General features: G+C 41.0%; 2 protein-coding genes across 4 annotated transcripts; one reads left to right on the forward strand and one right to left on the reverse strand.

The window, feature by feature from the left end:
• Positions 1–15: 15 nt before the first annotated feature.
• On the reverse strand, positions 16–13548 carry LOC116840773 (lutropin-choriogonadotropic hormone receptor). Of its 3 annotated transcripts, none has more exons than XM_032807942.1 (14): positions 13377–13548; positions 11571–12639; positions 5820–5891; positions 5649–5720; positions 5510–5578; positions 4731–4874; positions 4443–4583; positions 4278–4343; positions 4031–4174; positions 3883–3954; positions 3278–3570; positions 2800–2919; positions 2501–2695; positions 16–2087 (listed from the first exon to the last, which is right to left on the reverse strand). In XM_032807942.1, the coding sequence occupies exons 2-14, from the start codon at positions 11786–11788 to the stop codon at positions 682–684; spliced, it is 3012 nt and encodes a 1003-aa protein (XP_032663833.1). In that variant the 5' UTR covers positions 11789–12639; positions 13377–13548; the 3' UTR covers positions 16–681. The 3 variants fall into 3 exon arrangements, with proteins under 3 accessions (XP_032663833.1, XP_032663832.1, XP_032663831.1); XM_032807940.1 differs by having other exon boundaries at positions 682–2087; positions 2800–2979; XM_032807941.1 differs by lacking the exon at positions 13377–13548 and having other exon boundaries at positions 2800–2979; positions 11571–11788.
• Positions 13549–14336: 788 nt separating this feature from the next.
• LOC116840774 (DNA topoisomerase 3-beta-1) lies at positions 14337–18298 on the forward strand. Its single transcript, XM_032807943.1, has 14 exons — positions 14337–14427; positions 14493–14635; positions 14717–14911; positions 15048–15215; positions 15330–15458; positions 15566–15684; positions 15773–15973; positions 16053–16257; positions 16372–16554; positions 16629–16838; positions 16961–17178; positions 17422–17646; positions 17722–17983; positions 18065–18298. Exons 1-14 carry the CDS (start codon positions 14337–14339, stop codon positions 18269–18271), a joined length of 2556 nt encoding a protein of 851 aa, XP_032663834.1. The 3' UTR covers positions 18272–18298.
• The last annotated feature ends 233 nt before the right edge of the window (positions 18299–18531 follow it).

Raw genomic sequence — 18531 nt, forward strand, 5'->3', positions numbered from 1 at the left:
TATATATATATATATATATATATATATATATATATGTATGTATGTATATATACATATATATATACGGACGGACGGACGGACTACTTTGAACGTCTATACAATTAATAAAGATGGATTCTTCAGTGGTCACAGTCACACAAATCGCAGAACGATCGCATGTAGACGAATTCACACCGATCATAAAGACACTTAGACCATAGTTTCGTTGACGTTATCTCCGTTAGAAAAAAAGAACATATCGTTAAAATCCGTTAGAACACGCGGTTATCGACGAGCGACAACGTTTAGCGACGTTTAGCGAAACGAAAAACGTCCTCGCAATTGGACCGCGACAATACACTAAGGCATCCGCGAGTCATACGTAAAATCTCTACCAGGTTGTCGCTCTCTAATCCGCTCAAGCGACAATTCTACTGGTGTATAAAACGCCATAAATATAAATATATACGTACATGTAGCTACAAACTACAAACAGGTAATACCAGCGAAGAGATAGTTAATACTGAAAATGTTCGAAGGTTTCCCCAACGAGAATATACTTTGTAAATGCGCATGTAATTGTACACACACGTGTACTATATATATAATACACATAAAAATAAGTACAGCGAGAAAGAGAGAGAGGGAATAGGGAGAAGGGGGAGGGGGAGAAAGAGAAAAAGAGATTAAAAAAGAGGATATTCAATTGCTCGGTATATTCTCGTCGTCCTGCTGATCGCTGGTCTCAGCCGCAGAAGGTATTGTGGCGAGTAATCTAACGGCCAGTCTTCCTGGCGATCCTGGGGATTCCGGCTCCTGTATGGCGAGCTGACGGGTTAATCGCGGCTTCGGCCTGGCCGGCCTCGGCGTGTTGCGCGCGCTAATCTCTAGAGAGGCACTGGATCTCGAGATGCGCCAGGTACTGGTGCTGGCAGTGGTCGCGGAACCGGAGGAGTCGTTGCGTGAGGAGCTTAAGTTCGAGTCCTGCGACGGTTTCCTAGTGATCAGCCAGGAGGTGGCTCTCCGTTTCGGATCGAGCAGCCTGAGCGGAATACCGCAATGGTGCGTCTGCCGCCACGAGTCCGACCTGGACGAAGAGAAGTTCTCGCTAGACGATACCGAGGACGCGCGTTTGTGTTGCTTCTCCTGGATCTGAGCGATCTGGTAGGCGTATTGATCGTTTCGCGTGTGTCGCGGCCGAGAATCGCGCGCGCACGGCCAGAAGATCCCGGCGCTCCACCAACGGTAAGAAGGACAGCGGCTGGTCTCTAGCAGTCTCGAGTTACAAGCGCACGGCGTCTGGAGGCCCTGGTTCTCCCGCGACGACCTGTCGACCAGGCTGTTCGTGTTGGCCGGTGTCTGGCGATTGCTGAAGTTGGAGCTGTGCCGGCATCTACCGATACCGCGAGTCACGCGTGACTCTTCGATCGCCTTGCATATCAGCACGCAGTCCTTCTTAAACTGCTTCGTAAGGATCGCGTACAAGAATGGATTGCAACAGGAGTTGAGCGGCAGCACGAACACCGCGAACACCTTCGCCTGCTCAAGAGATATCAGCTGCATCCCAAAAGTTGCCGTGAGAGAGAAAAAGGCTATCGGCGACCAGCAGAGGAAATCGGTGAAGACGAGTAACGCCATTCTCTTTGCTATGCGAGAATCGTTCGAGTTCCACGCCTGGGAGCCTCGAATCGCGCAGTACATCTTCAGGTAGCAGCCCATCAGTATCAGGAAGGCCACACCGTTAATAAGCATGAGAAATACCACGTATGCAAGCGCTGCGCTTCCGTTTGTCTCGAACGGCAGACAAATGGCGAATTTTCTGTAATCCGAAACTCCCAGCAGCGGCAGACTCGCCATCGATAGCGCGAAGCACCAGCCTATCGTCATAATGTAGCCCGCGTGCTTCAACGACAGCCGCTTGTTCAAGTGCATCGCATGTGTTATCGCGTAGTTCCTCTCCAAGGTGATGACGGCGAGCGTGTAGACGCTTAATTCGGAGCTGAGGACACCCAAGAAACCAGCTAATTGACATCCAGCCGACATCTGCCACGGTATCGCATACATTCGAAATTCTCCCAGTGTCGACGCATCGACGACGGCTAAAACACCTAAAATGATAATATGTATGTCATTTATCAAATAAAGGTAGTAGCACAGTTATTTTATTGTTTAAAGTAATAAATACACGGGAGAGAGAGATAGGGAAAACTACTTTTTTATTTTTGAAAACAATTTGTTACCGCTATCGTCACGCAAGAAGTTACATTACACAGTTCTGTTATTTTCCTCGTCAAATTTTGAAGACTTTTCTTTTACGTTTTGCTGCGAAAAAAATGTAATTGTGCTACTCTTGTTGTTACCAATAAAAAGAGGAAAAAGTCATTTTTAAAAGTATCAAATCGTTATTGAGAGAAGTAAGTTCTAACGGTAAAGGCCTTCTCAACGAGAAATGACGCGTTATTTCCTAACTCTGGTTAAATCAGTATAAAGAAAGATAAAAGAAGAGATGCGAAATTATTACCTAGATAAACGCCCATGAAGAAGTCGGCAGCAGCTAGGTTGCAAACTAAAAATCGCGGCACATCCATTTTACTTCTTGAAAATATCAAGACAAACACTACTGTGCCGTTCCCAAGCATGGCGAGGAGGAAGACTATCCACACGCCACACCGTAAGGTCCACCAGTCGAATAAGTCTTGGCACGGTAGAAAAGGACCTGCAAATTTCATGTGTAGACGTATGCGAATCAGGATAAAACGTCGCTGGACGATCGGATCTCGGCGATATTGACCGAGTCAACGAGACAGAACCACGACGTACCAGGTTGTGGCAGGCATTGGATATGGGAAGATATCGTCCGAGTCGTCGGTGTCGTGCGACTTTCTAGCTCCTCGAAATAATCCTCTACGTAGGAAGGCAGGTTTCCTGGATACGTAAAATCTGAACCAAAGTTAGCCCAAAGTTCATTTATTTGTGATCCAAATTTGTCGGTCAAGTTATCTAAAAAATATTTATCACTTCAGTGCCGCAAAGATCGATGATGGAACATGATAACGATGAATGCGAGAGAACAGATGACATATGGATGAGATAAGAGTGAGAGTTTTCTTTTTTATATCGAATAATATCGCTACGCGATATTATCAAATATCCACGACGAGACTTTGCAGCAGTTAAGTGTTAAATAAAGCATAATGTATGTGTGTATATGTGTGTGTTTGTATTTGTGTGTGGCATATAAGTGTCGAGAGATGCAAAATGCAAGATGCGCAGCGCGAGGATGACAGAAATGACTCACCCAATTGTGGCCAGATATCGCTGGAATTCGAATTCCATAAGCTCGCGTCAAATTCATTGTCAGTGGGGAATAAAATTGATTCCCGTACCGGCGAGTTTGTGACAGGTTCTTCCACCTCAACCGACAGAAACGAGCAGCAGTGATAAGCGTATGACAGCAACATCGTTTGTACTCGCGGAAATCTTTCGGGAGATGGAAATTCTCGCAGCGCAGGATTATTGAACGTCTTAAGGTGCAGCAATCCTGCTAGACCTCTTATTGGCAGTGTAGGGAAAACATTGTTTCCCAGATTTCTACGAACGCAAATATTTTAATTATGCTCGACAGACAATTTATGAAATTTAATTTAACATGTTTGCTACAGATCATTTTATCTAACACGTCTTTATCCTGTATATTTTTTATACAATAACTTGTTTGATAAAAATTTACGTAATTTTACGTAATAAAAATGTATGTAATAATATAGCAGACTTATAATTTATTTATATCGAATGAAAGAACATCGCTGTCACACATATATGACGTCGATCATGAGAGATCGGTACGTCACACATATGTGAATGTTGGTAGCGAACGTGTTAGTCACGAATGTTAACACTTACAAGTCTTCCAATTGCTTCGTTTCCCTAAATGCATCGGGGTGTATGTATTCGATGTAATTGTTCTCCAAGTCTCTAAAATATAATCAACTCGATTGTACATACGCTGGTGTAATTGAAAACTCATAAAATCACAATGCGTTGGACTTACAAAACTTGAAGTCTAGATAGGCCGGCAAACGCATCGCTAGAAATGCTTCGCAAATTATTGTTGGATAGGAGGAGATCGTGCAACATACTCAAACCATTAAAAGCATCATCTGGTAGCGCGGAAATCTTATTGCTAGCTAAATCCCTAAAAAGATAACGTTTAAATTATTCACGATACCTTCAATGTATTCAAAATTCTTATGCACGTATTATCATACATGTAATCGTATATTATATTACATACTTACAAAACGCGGAGTTCACGGCAGTTTCGTAAATTTGGTATCTCTGTTAAATAATTGGACTTGACGTCGCTGAAAGCAAAGATAGAATTTATATAGCGCGAGAAATAATTACTATGCCGTTCAAAAGCAATTTTAGTGAAATTGCGACTTAACGAATGCCGAACTTACAGACTCTTGAGTTTCGGACATTGTTGACAAAGATTAGAAGGAATCTCCTTCAATTGAGAACGATCTAATCTCAATACCTCCAAAGATATAGCTCCATTTAGATTAGGAAAGAGCCGCAGTTCTTTCACGTTCGATAATATCCTGTAATTAATGAACGTAAGCATGACGTTATCGCGTAACGCACGCTACAGTTGTGTTTATCGAGCGGATTGTTATTTGCGCACTTTTCGCGAATCCTGTTAAATGTTAATGAAAAATGCAATATGGCTGAAGGTACAAGTTACTTACAGCTTACGAAGTTTCCTAAGATCCCGGAAAGTTTTATCGTGAATCTCCTTAACAGGATTTCCACGTAAATCGAGCGACACCAAATTATGAGCGTTGCGCAATGCATTTTTCGTGAGTTGTTCTACTCTATTGTTCGATATAGACCTGTAGAGACGTTTCATGAAGACATTATACGTATTAAAATATTGTTGAAGCGCGAGAAAAGAATCCGTACGGTTGGAAAAATGTCTCAACGAAAATGAATTGATAGTAGAGTGCAAAAATTAGTGAGATTGCGCAGTGAATCTTTTTGTACTGTAACTCTGATAAAAGTTTGTCATTACTTCTACAATGCCTTCGTTAACATTGAATTGCAATTTGCAAGGTACCGCAATATGACTGAATTATTGCATACTATATACTGTAAGAGAGAAAAGTATCTGAGAAAAGAATATATATAAAAATTATTTATTTGATGGGTATATTAATAAATTAATAACTTAAATTTATATTCTTTTGTTTAAGTAAAATAAGCAATTGCTTTTTCATGAAAAGCTGCAGTTTTAAGTCACCGTTTTGAAATACGTATATTTGTATAATTTATTACACAATTATTATTATATATTTATTATTATATATTTGTATATTTATAAATTGACTTATTGTGTCACTAATGCCGAATAAATTTCTTACTCTTCGGATATTTTTTCTTTCTATGCACAGACAAAGCTTACCGTGAAGCTTAACTTAAGCACCTCACCGGCGAGTAAAGTTTTCGTGCGAACAAAATAGTCACTTACAATTCTTTAAGATCAGGTAGATTTACAGCGGCGGCCGGTATACTCGTTAAATAATTTTCATCGAGCTCCCTGTGGGGATAAAACGGACGGAAGATATCACATTACGAATAGGTGACGCGATTTATTTTCAGATACTTACAATATACGAAGAGTAGCTAAGTTTATGAACGCATCGTCGTGAATGCTTTGTAGATGATTACGTCGAAGAAATCTAAAAGTAACGCATTTGTGAACGTGACTAATCTGTACTGTTTAATATTTCCAATCGACATTCACCGAAAGAAAAATTATTGCATATGTATATACTTACAAAATTTCGAGATTGGAAAATTGGTGGAAAGCACGTATTGGAATGTCCGTTATATTATTGTTGGTCAGATCACTGAAACAGTTAGGAATTTTGTAATTTTTGGAATTTTGTAGAAAAAAAGATTGTAGAAAATTTTGTAGAATATTTTGGCAACAATCATTGGCACAATAAAACTCAGGGTAACGCAAGAACAATGTTGAACAACAACGCGTTTATCATTCAATCTTTAATACCAAAGACACGTATATAGAGTAGACCGAGGCGAATCGGATCACAGGGTGAATCTTTAATAATTGGCATGATAAAACAGCTTATTTAAGACAAAATATTAACAATAACTGTTTTAGAGTTTATATTGATCCGATTCATCCTGTGATCCGATTCACCTTGGTCTATCCTACAGGATAGACAGGCAATTCGTTATGCAGATGGTGTACAGATAGCATTCATCAAATTGAACATAAAGCTTCTCTACTATTTCGCGAACAACCACGTAAAATTTTGAGTTATTAATTAGAAGATTGGTGTTTAGTTATTAGAAGATTAGTGCATGATATAATCCGCATTGATCTTCTTTAATTGATAAAGAACTTTTTTGTTCAGTTTTCCACATTCACCAATCTCCTTTAATTAATAACTATAAATTTCACGTTGGCGAAATGGTAGAGGGATTTCGTGCTCAGTTTGACGAGTTCTATCTGCGCACTGCGGATGCATGACGAATTGTACGAATGCATGTTGAATTCGGACACTCTGTATGTGCAATTTACTTCTCGAATGAACGCGCATGTGTCGTAATTGTGGTTGCATTCCAGTAATTAATATCCATGTATCATCGTTTCAGTAATCTCCTGAGGACCTAAGCCAGATCCGTGGAGCTTCGCTCCGGAACGAAGAAAAACACGTTTCACCGATTTGTGGAGGGCAAAACGGGGAAAATGATGTTGGGGCGGCTAAAGGATCATCGAGCGATACCTTCTAAAAATAATTCTTTTACGAGAGATGACTGCAACAGATCGCACTCCACTTGTGGCGGCCTGCGCTCGTGCGAACGAAAATCAGATTCAGGCAGGTTCTAGTAATTTTATCCTGCCGCTCAAAGTGAAACTAATTAGTAATTAATTTAATTAAAATTCACAGGAAGGTCTCGTCTGCGATTTCCTCGGCCACAAAAAGTTCAGTTTATCATTGTCAAGCTCTGAAAATGTGCTATAAAGTATTGGATTAAAAAACTGCCTATTCTTGTCAAAAATGTCGCGAGACACAAGTTTAATTATGAAAATTATACTTCGCTCAATCGCAAAGCGTCTACACTGTCGTGCAGAAACTATCACGGTTTTTACAAAAAAAAAAACATCTACGTCGCACGTTGCATTAAAAATTGCGCTTTTGCGGTATAACCCGCGGGATAAAAAGAAGTAGGACAATGTTGTGGAAAACCAGCGAATCAAGCGCTTTTACGTTCTTGGCGCCGTGCGCGAGCGCGAACCGAGAGAGGAATGGACCGAGGAGCTGCATGGATTGTGGCCCATTTTTATGAGTTCTTCGACCTCCTTCGCTTAGGATGGATCGATGTTTACTTTAATACGCTTAGCAAACAGGACGAAAAGACAGGGCGGCATATTCTCTCTCTGTATAATAATAAAAGACACGAGCGATTTACTATCGTGGCGTGTGAAATGTGTGTTTAGCCACAATCGACTCGCTGCGTAATAAATTAATACAGAAGATAAGATAAACAAAAGCGTACGCGAAATTATCGTAGTAATATCGCGAGGCTTATTCGCGCAGGAGCGAAGCGACTATTTCTCTCGCGACAACTCGGGATAGGCATGAAAAAGAAAATTCGTACTGAAATTGAATTTGCGCCAGCGAATGGAGAATGGCCTTGAGAGAAAAATTTATATCATCGCTGCAATCGGAGTCCCAATATTACAAAACACGAAATCACATATAGAGAAAACGTAATTTCCTTTCAAACTTAGAACTTAGAACGTTTGACGACTGAAAAAGAAAATGCCATCATGTGACGATTGAAAAATAAATAAACATAAAGATTACTATAGTATTTTGTAGCTAAAAAAGGAAAATATTGATATTCTGTTTTGATTTATTGTCTTGCTGTTCATATACGTTATTTATAATTCAAGAAGTGGATCACTATTAAGAAATTTACTATGCTTCTTTTTTAGCAAGATAAATTCTATTGACAATTTATTCGTGTATATCAAAAAAGACATGGTAAAGTTGAAAAGAGTTTATATTTAAAAAAGCTATAATTTCTTTTCCTTTCCGTCTATACGTCGCTATTTTACGCAAGCATGAAACCGCAAGGGTTTCCGGAGATATCCGAGCTTCGGGTTGAGTCAAAAAGTGATCGGATTGCGAAAGTTTCTCGGGTACGTCCGGGTATCCGAAATTTAGAGTACTTGGAACCTGCTTCGGAACGTATCTCATTCGAGCTGACTCGGTTACGCGAATTTCCGATATCTGAGCAGTTTTCCACGCGCTTTCCGCATCACTTAATTACAAAAGACGAGGAAAGTGAGAAGAGAAGGACACGAGAGAGACACATTTGATGATTTATCAGTCGGGCGTGGACTCACGCGGACATTTAATCTCTTCAGGGACGAACTTATAAAAATTAGTAGAAAACATGATTTTGAAATAACACAAATATATATGACATTAGTCAATTGTATAACGAGACTCCCTTTCTTTTGTGGGGCTTTGTAATGAATTTTTGTTCACAGTACTGTTCGTCATATCTTTGTCGACAATGTATGAATTAAGAAGGAAGAATTGAACGTATCTGAATGTACACGTCACATGTGTCAGTTATCCCTGAAGAGCTTAATCAGTAATATTCTCGCGCGCGAGAATCTGAAAACGTTGATCGCGCAACAATTAGTGAATACGACTCGCTGACTCAGGATCATCGAGGGCGATCCTCCGGATCGCGTTGCTCACGCTGGTCGCCTCGGTGAAAATGCGCAGTGTTTTTCCTCTCGTTCATTCTTCTTAAAATAGAAGAACACGGCGCTGTCTTACCGTGCTGTTTCACGATACACTTTCGCGCTTGCTCTTTTTTAACAGGACTTTCTCGACGCGTACGAACAGTGGATTCTAATTACGCTTTCGGGACATGACGTCGTTACAGGCAGGCCTCTGAAAACTTTCAATGCTTCGCACTCAAGGACAGCTCGAATTCACCAGTCTTTGTACTCGCGGATACGGTATTCGTCACGCTGCATCTACAATGTGCATCATCCGCTGGCCGATCTGTAATCCAATATCGGAATTACATTCAACGCACGCATGGAATTTCGCAAGAGAGCGCGCGCGCGCACAAAATGTTACTTTTAAAAATATCTCCCAAAGTGTCGTTCGTGCGATATTTTGCGCGAAGCTTACGTACACGAGCTGACGATACAACATGATACGAACGATGAAGTCGCAACGTGTTCGCCGGGAATAGAGTAGGCAGACAAATCTCGGTCGCTCTATCGTTTCGTGCAACGAATCAAGTTCACGAATGGGGAATTACTTTCACAATAGACGTCACCCCGTCGCAACACCGCGAACGTGAGAGGAATGACGAACACATGCACGCGCACATACATACGCACAACAACGTATGTTTTTCGTCTTCGTGCATTATTAATGAGGGAACATTGCTCTTTTCGAAGACGCGCTATGGCGCCAACATCGCTGTAGAAAAGAATCTATTAATAAATTATCGTCGATATATTGCGATAACGCGAGCGAACTGTGGGCGACGTTTTGAAATTTGACTCTCCAAATGTCCTCACTCGTTCCGCAATCAGCAGTCGCTCCGAATTCAACGAAACTCGTGGTGGTTTCACGTCGCGCTATTCTTTCACGACCGGCGCTCCTCAATGTTCGTGACAGGGATTAATTAAATCTCGGGGGAAAGAGTAAGTCACGCCGCTCTAAACCGGCCACGTCGTGGGATACGCGGGAACGAGAGATTGAACCGAGATTGAGATTGTTCGTGTGTGCCTGTCCGTGTCTTTTTCCAGTTGTGAAAAACGAGCGGAAAACAGTCAGCACGAACCTTTAACTCTTAGGCCTGTATTATTTTAAATACAGGCGAAATATTTAGATTGTAACTTATGTCTATATTAATATTCGTTACTTGAAACTTCTCTCAAACGAGATATTTAGATTTGAGTTCAGAGTTGGATGAGAGTTTTTCCGTCGAATCGCGACATTACAGACATAATGTCATATAATTAAAAAAAAATCCGAATACCTCATGTGAGACAAACTTCAAGTAACGATTATTAATACAGGTCTAAGGCGCGTATTAATAGTCATTACTTAAAACTTGCTTCAAGTAAGACACTCAGATTTTAATTTAGAATTAGATCTGAGTTTCTTAGCTAAATTGCGATTGCAAATATAATTTCACATGTGTGATATAATTCGAATAAAAAACTCTCATCTAACTCTAAATTCAGATTTGAGTATTTCACGTAGGATGAATTTCAAGTAACGACTATTAATACGAACTTTAGAGCTGGATTTGAGTTTTTCAGTTGAATTATATGATATACGTGACATCATATTCGCAATCGAGATTCAGCTAAAAAATTCATATCCGACTTTAAACTCACAGATCTGAGTATTTTACTGAAATCAAATTTCAAATAACGACTATTAACATAGATCTCAGAAACGTATCGCTATTTTTAGATATCTTTAAGATCTTTCAGAAATTTATGTTGTTCAGAATTGCAATGACGAGAGTCTAAGGCGAATCTCAGGGAGAGAAAAGACATTAGATCGGTTGGCGCCTCGCTCGAAGTTTTATTGAAGATAAAAGCGAGAAGTGGCGTGTCTTTTTGTTTGGTTTTTGTTTTTTATAGCGGCGTCCGTTGCGAAATAAAACGAGCGCGAAGCGCGCGACCGCGGGAAACGGATCGAATGGCTGCATAAATCCTGCCCGTTCTTCTTGATCCTAAATCACGGTCTACAGTGTATCGGCTGTCGTTTAGTTTGGTATGTAGGTCGCGTGATGGTGTGCGTACGCGCGCGCGTCGCTCTTTTATTTTATTTATCGCTCACAACTGAGAAAGTACCTTTCCGCCGCGGATCACTTTTACGCAGGACGAATATGCAGAACCGTGCGAGAGAGAAAAATGATAAATCGAAAACGAAGTCTAGCCGACGTGAGAAGGACGCGCGTCAGAGGAAAGTTAGTTATACGCACCCGGCGGGTACGCAAACTTTCGCGTGTTCGGTTATTGCGAAATATTATCGTGCAAGTCGCCGTGGATGTAATTCAGTGCAGAAACGGAGAATGACTTTTCTCTTTTCTCTCATAGACGCGACGGGGGTCCGATAGAGCCGCGGGGCCCGCAAGGTCCGCGCGACTAGAATCGTCGAATGTAGGACGCGCGAATGTTCATTGCCAAGTTTACCTTCTGTATTCGCATTAGCGGTGTCGAATTCGCGCGACTGGTTGACGTCGCGAAATCGCAATGTCTCTGCATTAAGCGCGAGTAGCAACGACGCGGACTGCTAGAAAATGACCGTTCGGCTTAAGCGCGAAAATTGACAGCGTCTCGGGGTTTGTTCCGGGAAAAACTCGAATAGGCGATCCCGTGGAAGATTGCTGGGACCCACGGCCCACTTTCGCGATTTGTTGGATCGATGCGTCGATCAGGTGCGACACGCGAGACGCTTCAACGTGGGAGAATGCCGAGAACGAGAGGCTGCACTTACATCTTCGTGACGTTGTCAGGAATAACGGCCCGTAGTACGTCGACGTCGTAAATCGGCCGCACGGAGGACAGGCTCGCGCCGCGGCACAGCAGCTCTCGCCCGTCGGCAGCGACGTTACACGCGTCCGGAGTGGTGCTCCGACAGCAGCGGATCCGCCAGAGTAGGATGATGATCGCCAGAATGATCGCTCTGCCGTGGACACGAGACCGCGTGCACATACCGGCCAATCATGTATGTATATAATTCACTTTCGCAGCTCTCCTTTTTTTCCCCCCCGGGTTCGCCGCGCCCAGGACGAAGTCACCTCACTATCATTCTTCACGCCGCGGCGGCGCCCGTGCGTGCACGGGCGGACACTACGCGTGCACGCGCGCGACCACCAGAGCGAGCATCCCCATAAGGAGCCGCGGCCGCCGCCGCCGCCGCCGCTGCCGCCGCAGCTGCCGTCGCCATTCAAGGGGTGAACGGAGATGAGCGGACGAGATGCGGACGCGATGTACCGAGGAGAGCTGGGGACGAGACGCGATCTCTCCTCCTGCCCCTAAGGAGATGTCCTCCTCCGTGTACGACGCGGCACATTCACCGACTGATCCGCGATGCTACGACGCTACGGTGCCTATGCTTACTTTCGTATATCGTATCCCTACCCCTGTGGACTCGCTCGCTCGCTCGCTCGCTCGCGCGCACCCACCCTGGACCACTCGACCACTTTCTCGTTACGCGACTCCGAATCCTGTCCGCCACGCGACGCCGCTTCCTCGATCGAAATTCGCTACCTGCTCGACAACGAGGACTATTCGGACTCTCGGCGGGCGAAAATACGCTCGTGTCGAAGACGTAATTGCGTGTGCTCGTGTACTTCTTTGAACCGCGACTCTCGCGGTCGATAATCCTTTTCGCGTTGCGTCGCGCTGCGTCCGTACGCGAACGCGCTACGTTGTGTTGTGACCTCCTGAACATCTCCACTCCTCGATCTCGGACGTTCTCTTTCTTCCTTCCTTCCTTCCTTCCGTCCGTTCGTCCTTCCCTTGGAATATTCCGATATTTCGATACAACTACCGCCGAGGAGCTTGAAAATACGCAAAAAATCATTCTACGTGTTTCCGTGTTAATTAAATATCCGCGCAAAATGTTTCGTACTGTTTCTCCGACGCGTGTATTCAAAGTGGACGCCGAGTATCGTCGATTGTTCACACGCGATTCAACGTTTCGAACGTGCGAATCGATGGGTCGACGAGATGTGTCTGTTTCATCATTTGTCATCGAGATTAGATTCTATCGATCTTTCTTAATATCGCAACTATATTCAATATCACATAGGTGATATTCTAGTCTAACCGCCGTGGCATATAGACGTGTCCGAACGTAATCGGACGTGATCTAAGATTTTTTTTTAAAACAATCCTCGAAATTATTTTTGAGGAATATTAACCCATATTTAACAATTAGAATGATATTGGGGAAAAATCGTAGGATTACCTATATTGAGAGAGAGAGAGAGATTCAATATCACGCGTACAGATTTTAATTTAATTGAACATAAATTAATTATAAACTTTGTGATATTATTTTGCAAATATTTTTTTTAAATCGCATTGCAAAGCCACATATATCGCAACGGTAATAGATATGCATCGCGTATTTTATTATTATTTATGCCGTGAGATAAACGAATTAAACAATAAATGAATCGAACCTTTCTTAATATTGATATTTAGGAGTTATGAAAATAACCTGCTGAAGAGAGGATTTTACGAGAGGACGTTACGATTTCATTATTTAGAGGAAAAAAATAAGAAAAAATACCTAAAAGGAGTCTAATTTGCGGGCTTTCGAATTTCCTGTCTTTGCTCGTACTCATCAGTGAATTAATAGTAGTGTTATCTCTCACCGAATTAGGTCGTATACGTACAGCAAGTCAGTTAATTATGTGTCTAATTGAGTAAAAACAAAGATTCAATAAGGACGTTGATCTCGCCATTGTAAAATGAGCACGTCCAATGATATACCAGTAACTAGACGTGCAACGTTCGATCCAGAAATATCTAGTTACAGGAAGTGACTTCCATTACCTGCAACATTCTGAGCTGCGTTCTACTCAGTGGGTAGAGTATATTTAATTGACCAATCATGACAAAAAAATCTTAGTTATCTTTGTTCTTATTGATCAATTAAATACTCTACTCGTCGAGTAGAGTTTTGGAATGCAGCCCTGGACATCCGTTAGAAAAATTGACTTTCTAGAGATCTGCATCTAGAGAGACATTTTTGTTTCTAGAAAGCAGAATTTGCTACTAGATAGCGGATGTTGAGCCTTTCTAAAGGCCGTGGCACACAGAAAAACTTAAGCAGTAAGCAAATTGACCAATCACAGTCGTTGATTCTTCTTACGGTCCAAGAATCAACGACTGTGATTGGCTGATTCGCTTACTGCTTAAGTTTTTCTATGTCCACCAGCTTAAACGCACCAAAATTACAACCTGAACCTTACCTGGATTAAGACATTTTCAATTACACGAATATACTAATAAGACTGGATAATGGAATAGGAATTCCGAATCATATATAATAAGAAGAAGAAGGATAGCGGATGTCTTGTCAATCTTCCGTATTTCTATGCTTTTATTCGTTGCAGTTCGAGTCGACGACGCCAAGTTTAGTGAGTGACTTCACTCGGTTCGCTTTGTACATCTGGTTATCATTGCAATAACGCTGATGAAGATTTTTCACTGAAACAATAACATATAAAGTAAGCATTGCGTCAAAATGAAGACCGCTTTGATGGTAGCAGAAAAACCCTCTTTAGCAGCATCCCTTGCTAATATATTAAGCAATGGACGGTGTGTAACTAGAAAAGGTATGTTAACGAATTTGTCAAATTTTCTCTTATACACTTTTTTTATACTTCATATTATATTTCAGGATTGAATGGAACTTGTCCTGTCCACGAATGGGTAGACCAATTTAGGTATGAGACGGTAAATTTTAAGATGACATCCGTATGTGGGCATGTCATGACGTTGGATTTTATTGGAAAGTACAACAATTGGGACAAAGTGGATCCAGTAAGATTAAATAAATATGATATTTTCATTTCTTTTTTTCATATACTTAAAAATAACTGAACTGCTCATTTCATTTTCTAGGCAGAATTATTTTCGTGTTCAACTGAGAAAAAGGAAGCTTTGCCCAAATTAAAAATACCATATATTTTGGCCAAGGAGGGATCACATTGCGATTATTTGATATTATGGTTAGATTGTGACAAAGAAGGTGAAAATATTTGTTTTGAAGTTATAAACGCGGTACAGCAAGGAATGCATAGGAAGTTACATCCAAATGTAAGTCATCTATATTATTTATATCTATTACAATTGTCAAATGATATGTAATATGTGTGAATTCTGACTCAGTCATATATGTTCTCTTATGTATTTGAGTAAGTAATAATTTAAATAAATTTTTTCTTTTTAATAGGATATTTGGCGAGCAAGATTCTCTGCGATTACAGAAAAAGATATAAAATCTGCTTTAGAAAATTTGATAAAACCCAATGAAAATGAAGCAAAGAGTGTTGATGCACGTCAAGAGCTAGATTTGCGAATAGGTTGCGCATTTACACGTTATCAAACTAAATTTTTTCAAGTAGGTCACAAGTATTTTCACAGTTATATTAGACAAAATGTAATATAAATATCTTAATATACATTCATATAATATAAATTGTGCTTTTAAAATTGTGCTTAATTGTTCTTTTAGGGCAAATATGGTGATTTAGATGTGTCTTTAATTTCTTATGGGCCATGTCAAACTCCAACATTAGGATTCTGTGTACAAAGGCATGATGAGATCCAGACCTTTAAACCAGATCCGTATTGGGTGTTACAGGTATTAAATTATTTTTGTCTTGAGTTATCTATAATATCAAAATGTGATATAATAAAAATACAAAAAATAATACGTAAATATTAATATATTTCTTCAATTACACTTAGGTAACTATTAAGTGTCCTGATGGACAGGACATTGTGTTAAGTTGGAGTCGTGTACGTTCTTTTGACAAAGAAGTCGCAAATATGTTCTTAAGCCATGTTAAAGAATACGATCGCGCAACGTGAGTACTATTTTATGTATTTCTGAAACCTTAGTAGATCATGTTAAATTGGATATATGACAATTATTGAAAATCAAATAATGTATAGCGTAGTGAGTATACAAAGTACAGAAAAATCAAAGTCGCGACCTATAGCTTTAAATACGGTGGAGCTGATGCGAGTCGCAAGTTCTGGGCTGGGAATGGGCCCGCAGCACGCTATGCAAATTGCGGAGAGACTTTATACTCAAGGATACATAAGTTATCCTCGAACCGAGACGACAGCGTATCCTGAAAATTTCGATCTGCTGTAAGATAATCGCAAATCAGTCATGCGTAGCCGATACACAGACGCGTTGTTTTATCTTAATCGTTTTACTTCATTAAAGTTCTACGCTGAAACAACAACAGAATAATCCCGATTGGGGTGAGGAGGTTCGAAAAGTACTAGCGAGCGGTATTAATAGGCCAAAGAAAGGTCACGACGCCGGTGACCATCCTCCTATAACACCTATGAAACACGCAACCAGAAACGAACTCGATGGCGACTCGTGGAGATTATACGATTATATCACGCGCCATTTCATCGCCACGGTATGTCCAGTATTTAAGACATTTGCCAAAATGAAAGCTCGTAGCCTTCACTTGTACTACGCATTCTCTGTGTATTTCTCTCTATTCTTTTCGAATGTGTCTCGAATGTTATAGTTAGCGCGGGATTGTAAATACTTGAGTACTACGGTAAAATTCGAGATAGGAATGGAAATATTTACAACGACCGGCCATAGCTTGCTAGATGCCGGGTACACGAGCATTCTTACTTGGCAAGCGCTCGGCAGTAGCGACACTCTGCCGAAATTTACACCCGAGGAGAAAGTGAACATACAAGAGGTAAACAATATCATTCTCTTTGCCGTGCGTCAACGCTCATACCGACTTCTTATTCTGCTTTATTGCTCATACAGGCGAAATTATTGGAATGTTATACGCAACCGCCGGATTACTTAACAGAGGCAGAATTGATAACTCTCATGGAGAAACACGGCATCGGAACAGACGCCTCGATTCCTGTACATATAAATAATATTTGCATCAGAAACTACGTTAATGTTACAGTAGGTAGGAGATTAATACCTACCTCTCTCGGCATCGTTCTGGTTCATGGATACCAGAAGGTAACTTTGCTTCAATTCCACAGTGAGATACTGAGAAATATACTCTTTGTAAAATATGCATTCTTGATATTTTCTCATACATATGTGCATATTTTATAAAATATATTTTTCTCTTTTTTCAGATAGATCCTGAATTGGTTTTGCCTACTATGAGGTCTGCAGTGGAGGAGCAACTAAACCTAATAGCGTTGGGTCGTGCCGATTTTCACGCTGTCTTACAGCACACTGTAGAGATTTTTAAACAAAAGTTTCACTATTTCGTACAAAGTATCGAAGCTATGGATCAACTGTTCGAAGTCTCGTTCTCTCCGCTGTCGGCGTCTGGTAAAGCACATTCTAGGTACGAAACAGACAATTGTAGATAGTCCCGTTTGGTTTGACTTCTAGGTTGCAGCTGCATTTCTTATCGAATTGCTTCCTGTACATATCCTCAACAATTCGACAAGAACCTGGAAGCCAAAACAGACATTTCATATCGTGAAAGCTTCAATACAAATAGTTTTCATACAAATAGTTTCTTTGGAATTTTATATAAATACTTTGTCGATCGCGCGTTCATTATATTTATATGCATCTATTACAGATGTGGTAAATGTCGCCGATACATGAAATATATACAAACCAAGCCATCCAGAATGCACTGCGCGCATTGTAATGAAACTTATAATCTACCACAAAATGGAAACATACGAATATACAAAGAATTGAAGTGTCCATTGGACGACTTCGAATTGCTTTCATGGTCGACCGGAACGCGAGGGAAAAGTTATACATTTTGCCCGTATTGTTATAACAATCCACCGTTCAGGTATGCCACGACTACAGCAACAATTGAACCACAATAACCTCCGAAAAAGAGTCGAACACTCTTTCTGAATTTTAGAGATATGAAGAAAGGAATGAGCGGTTGTAATTCGTGCACGCATCCCACATGCCCACACGCTTTGAATTCGAATGGCTTATCGAGTTGTCTGGAATGCGATCTGGGTATTCTTGTGCTCGATCCTTCGGCCGCGCCTAAATGGAAATTGGGATGCAATCGTTGCGACGTTATTATCCATTTGTTCGAGAACGCGCATAAAGTAACGGTCGACACGGATGTATGTGACTGTGGCGCGCAATTAGTAACCGTCGAGTACAAGCAGGTAATAAGAGAATTGCCGCGAATTCTTCGTTTTTGTTACGAGTATCTTATATACGTTTGTCTATCCCGTCTGTGATTTCAGGATAAAAGTAAACTCCCTAACGAGGTGACTGAAATGTCCGGCTGCGTATTCTGTACTCCAGCTTTCGCCCCGTTAGTAGAGAAGCATCGTGCAGTAGCTTCGAAACCGGTCGTTACGCGTGGCCGCGGCCACACCAAGAGCCGCAATCGAGGCAAACCGAAGCCGCCCAAGGACAAAATGGCACAATTAGCGGCGTACTTCGTGTAATGAATCATTAAAGGCAACCCGCGTAGATACTTAAATTAACTACATTTTATAGAACATCGCGTCTTACATACTAAACAATCGTAAAAAAAAACTTAATCATAAAATCGCCTTCTTATAAAATTCCTAATTTCCTTCAATGTACCTTTCAAACGTAAGTAATCCGAAACGCGATGCAGAGTTCACATACTCTTATTCCGTGTTTTCAGCTTGTATATTAATTTTTTATATTTACAAAAAATATTTATTTACAATATTTATTT

This window comes from Odontomachus brunneus, unplaced genomic scaffold, assembly GCF_010583005.1.
Source record: "Odontomachus brunneus isolate Ranch 3 - 2012 unplaced genomic scaffold, Obru_v1 Obru_scaffold_011, whole genome shotgun sequence".
Taxonomy (NCBI): domain Eukaryota; kingdom Metazoa; phylum Arthropoda; class Insecta; order Hymenoptera; family Formicidae; genus Odontomachus; species Odontomachus brunneus.

Coding starts and splice junctions, on each gene's coding strand:
- LOC116840773 (XM_032807941.1), bottom strand. CDS start 11,788: ATGTGCACGCGGTCTCGTGTCCACGGCAGAGCGATCATTCTGGCGATC. Junction 5,892..11,570: donor CCTGACAACGTCACGAAGAT/GTAAGTGCAGCC, acceptor TAACTGTTTCAG/TGATCTGACCAACAATAATA. Junction 2,696..2,799: donor CCAATGCCTGCCACAACCTG/GTACGTCGTGGT, acceptor TGAAATTTGCAG/GTCCTTTTCTACCGTGCCAA.
- LOC116840774 (XM_032807943.1), top strand. CDS start 14,337: ATGAAGACCGCTTTGATGGTAGCAGAAAAACCCTCTTTAGCAGCATCC. Junction 15,459..15,565: donor ATCCGTATTGGGTGTTACAG/GTATTAAATTAT, acceptor AATTACACTTAG/GTAACTATTAAGTGTCCTGA. Junction 15,974..16,052: donor CCTGAAAATTTCGATCTGCT/GTAAGATAATCG, acceptor ACTTCATTAAAG/TTCTACGCTGAAACAACAAC.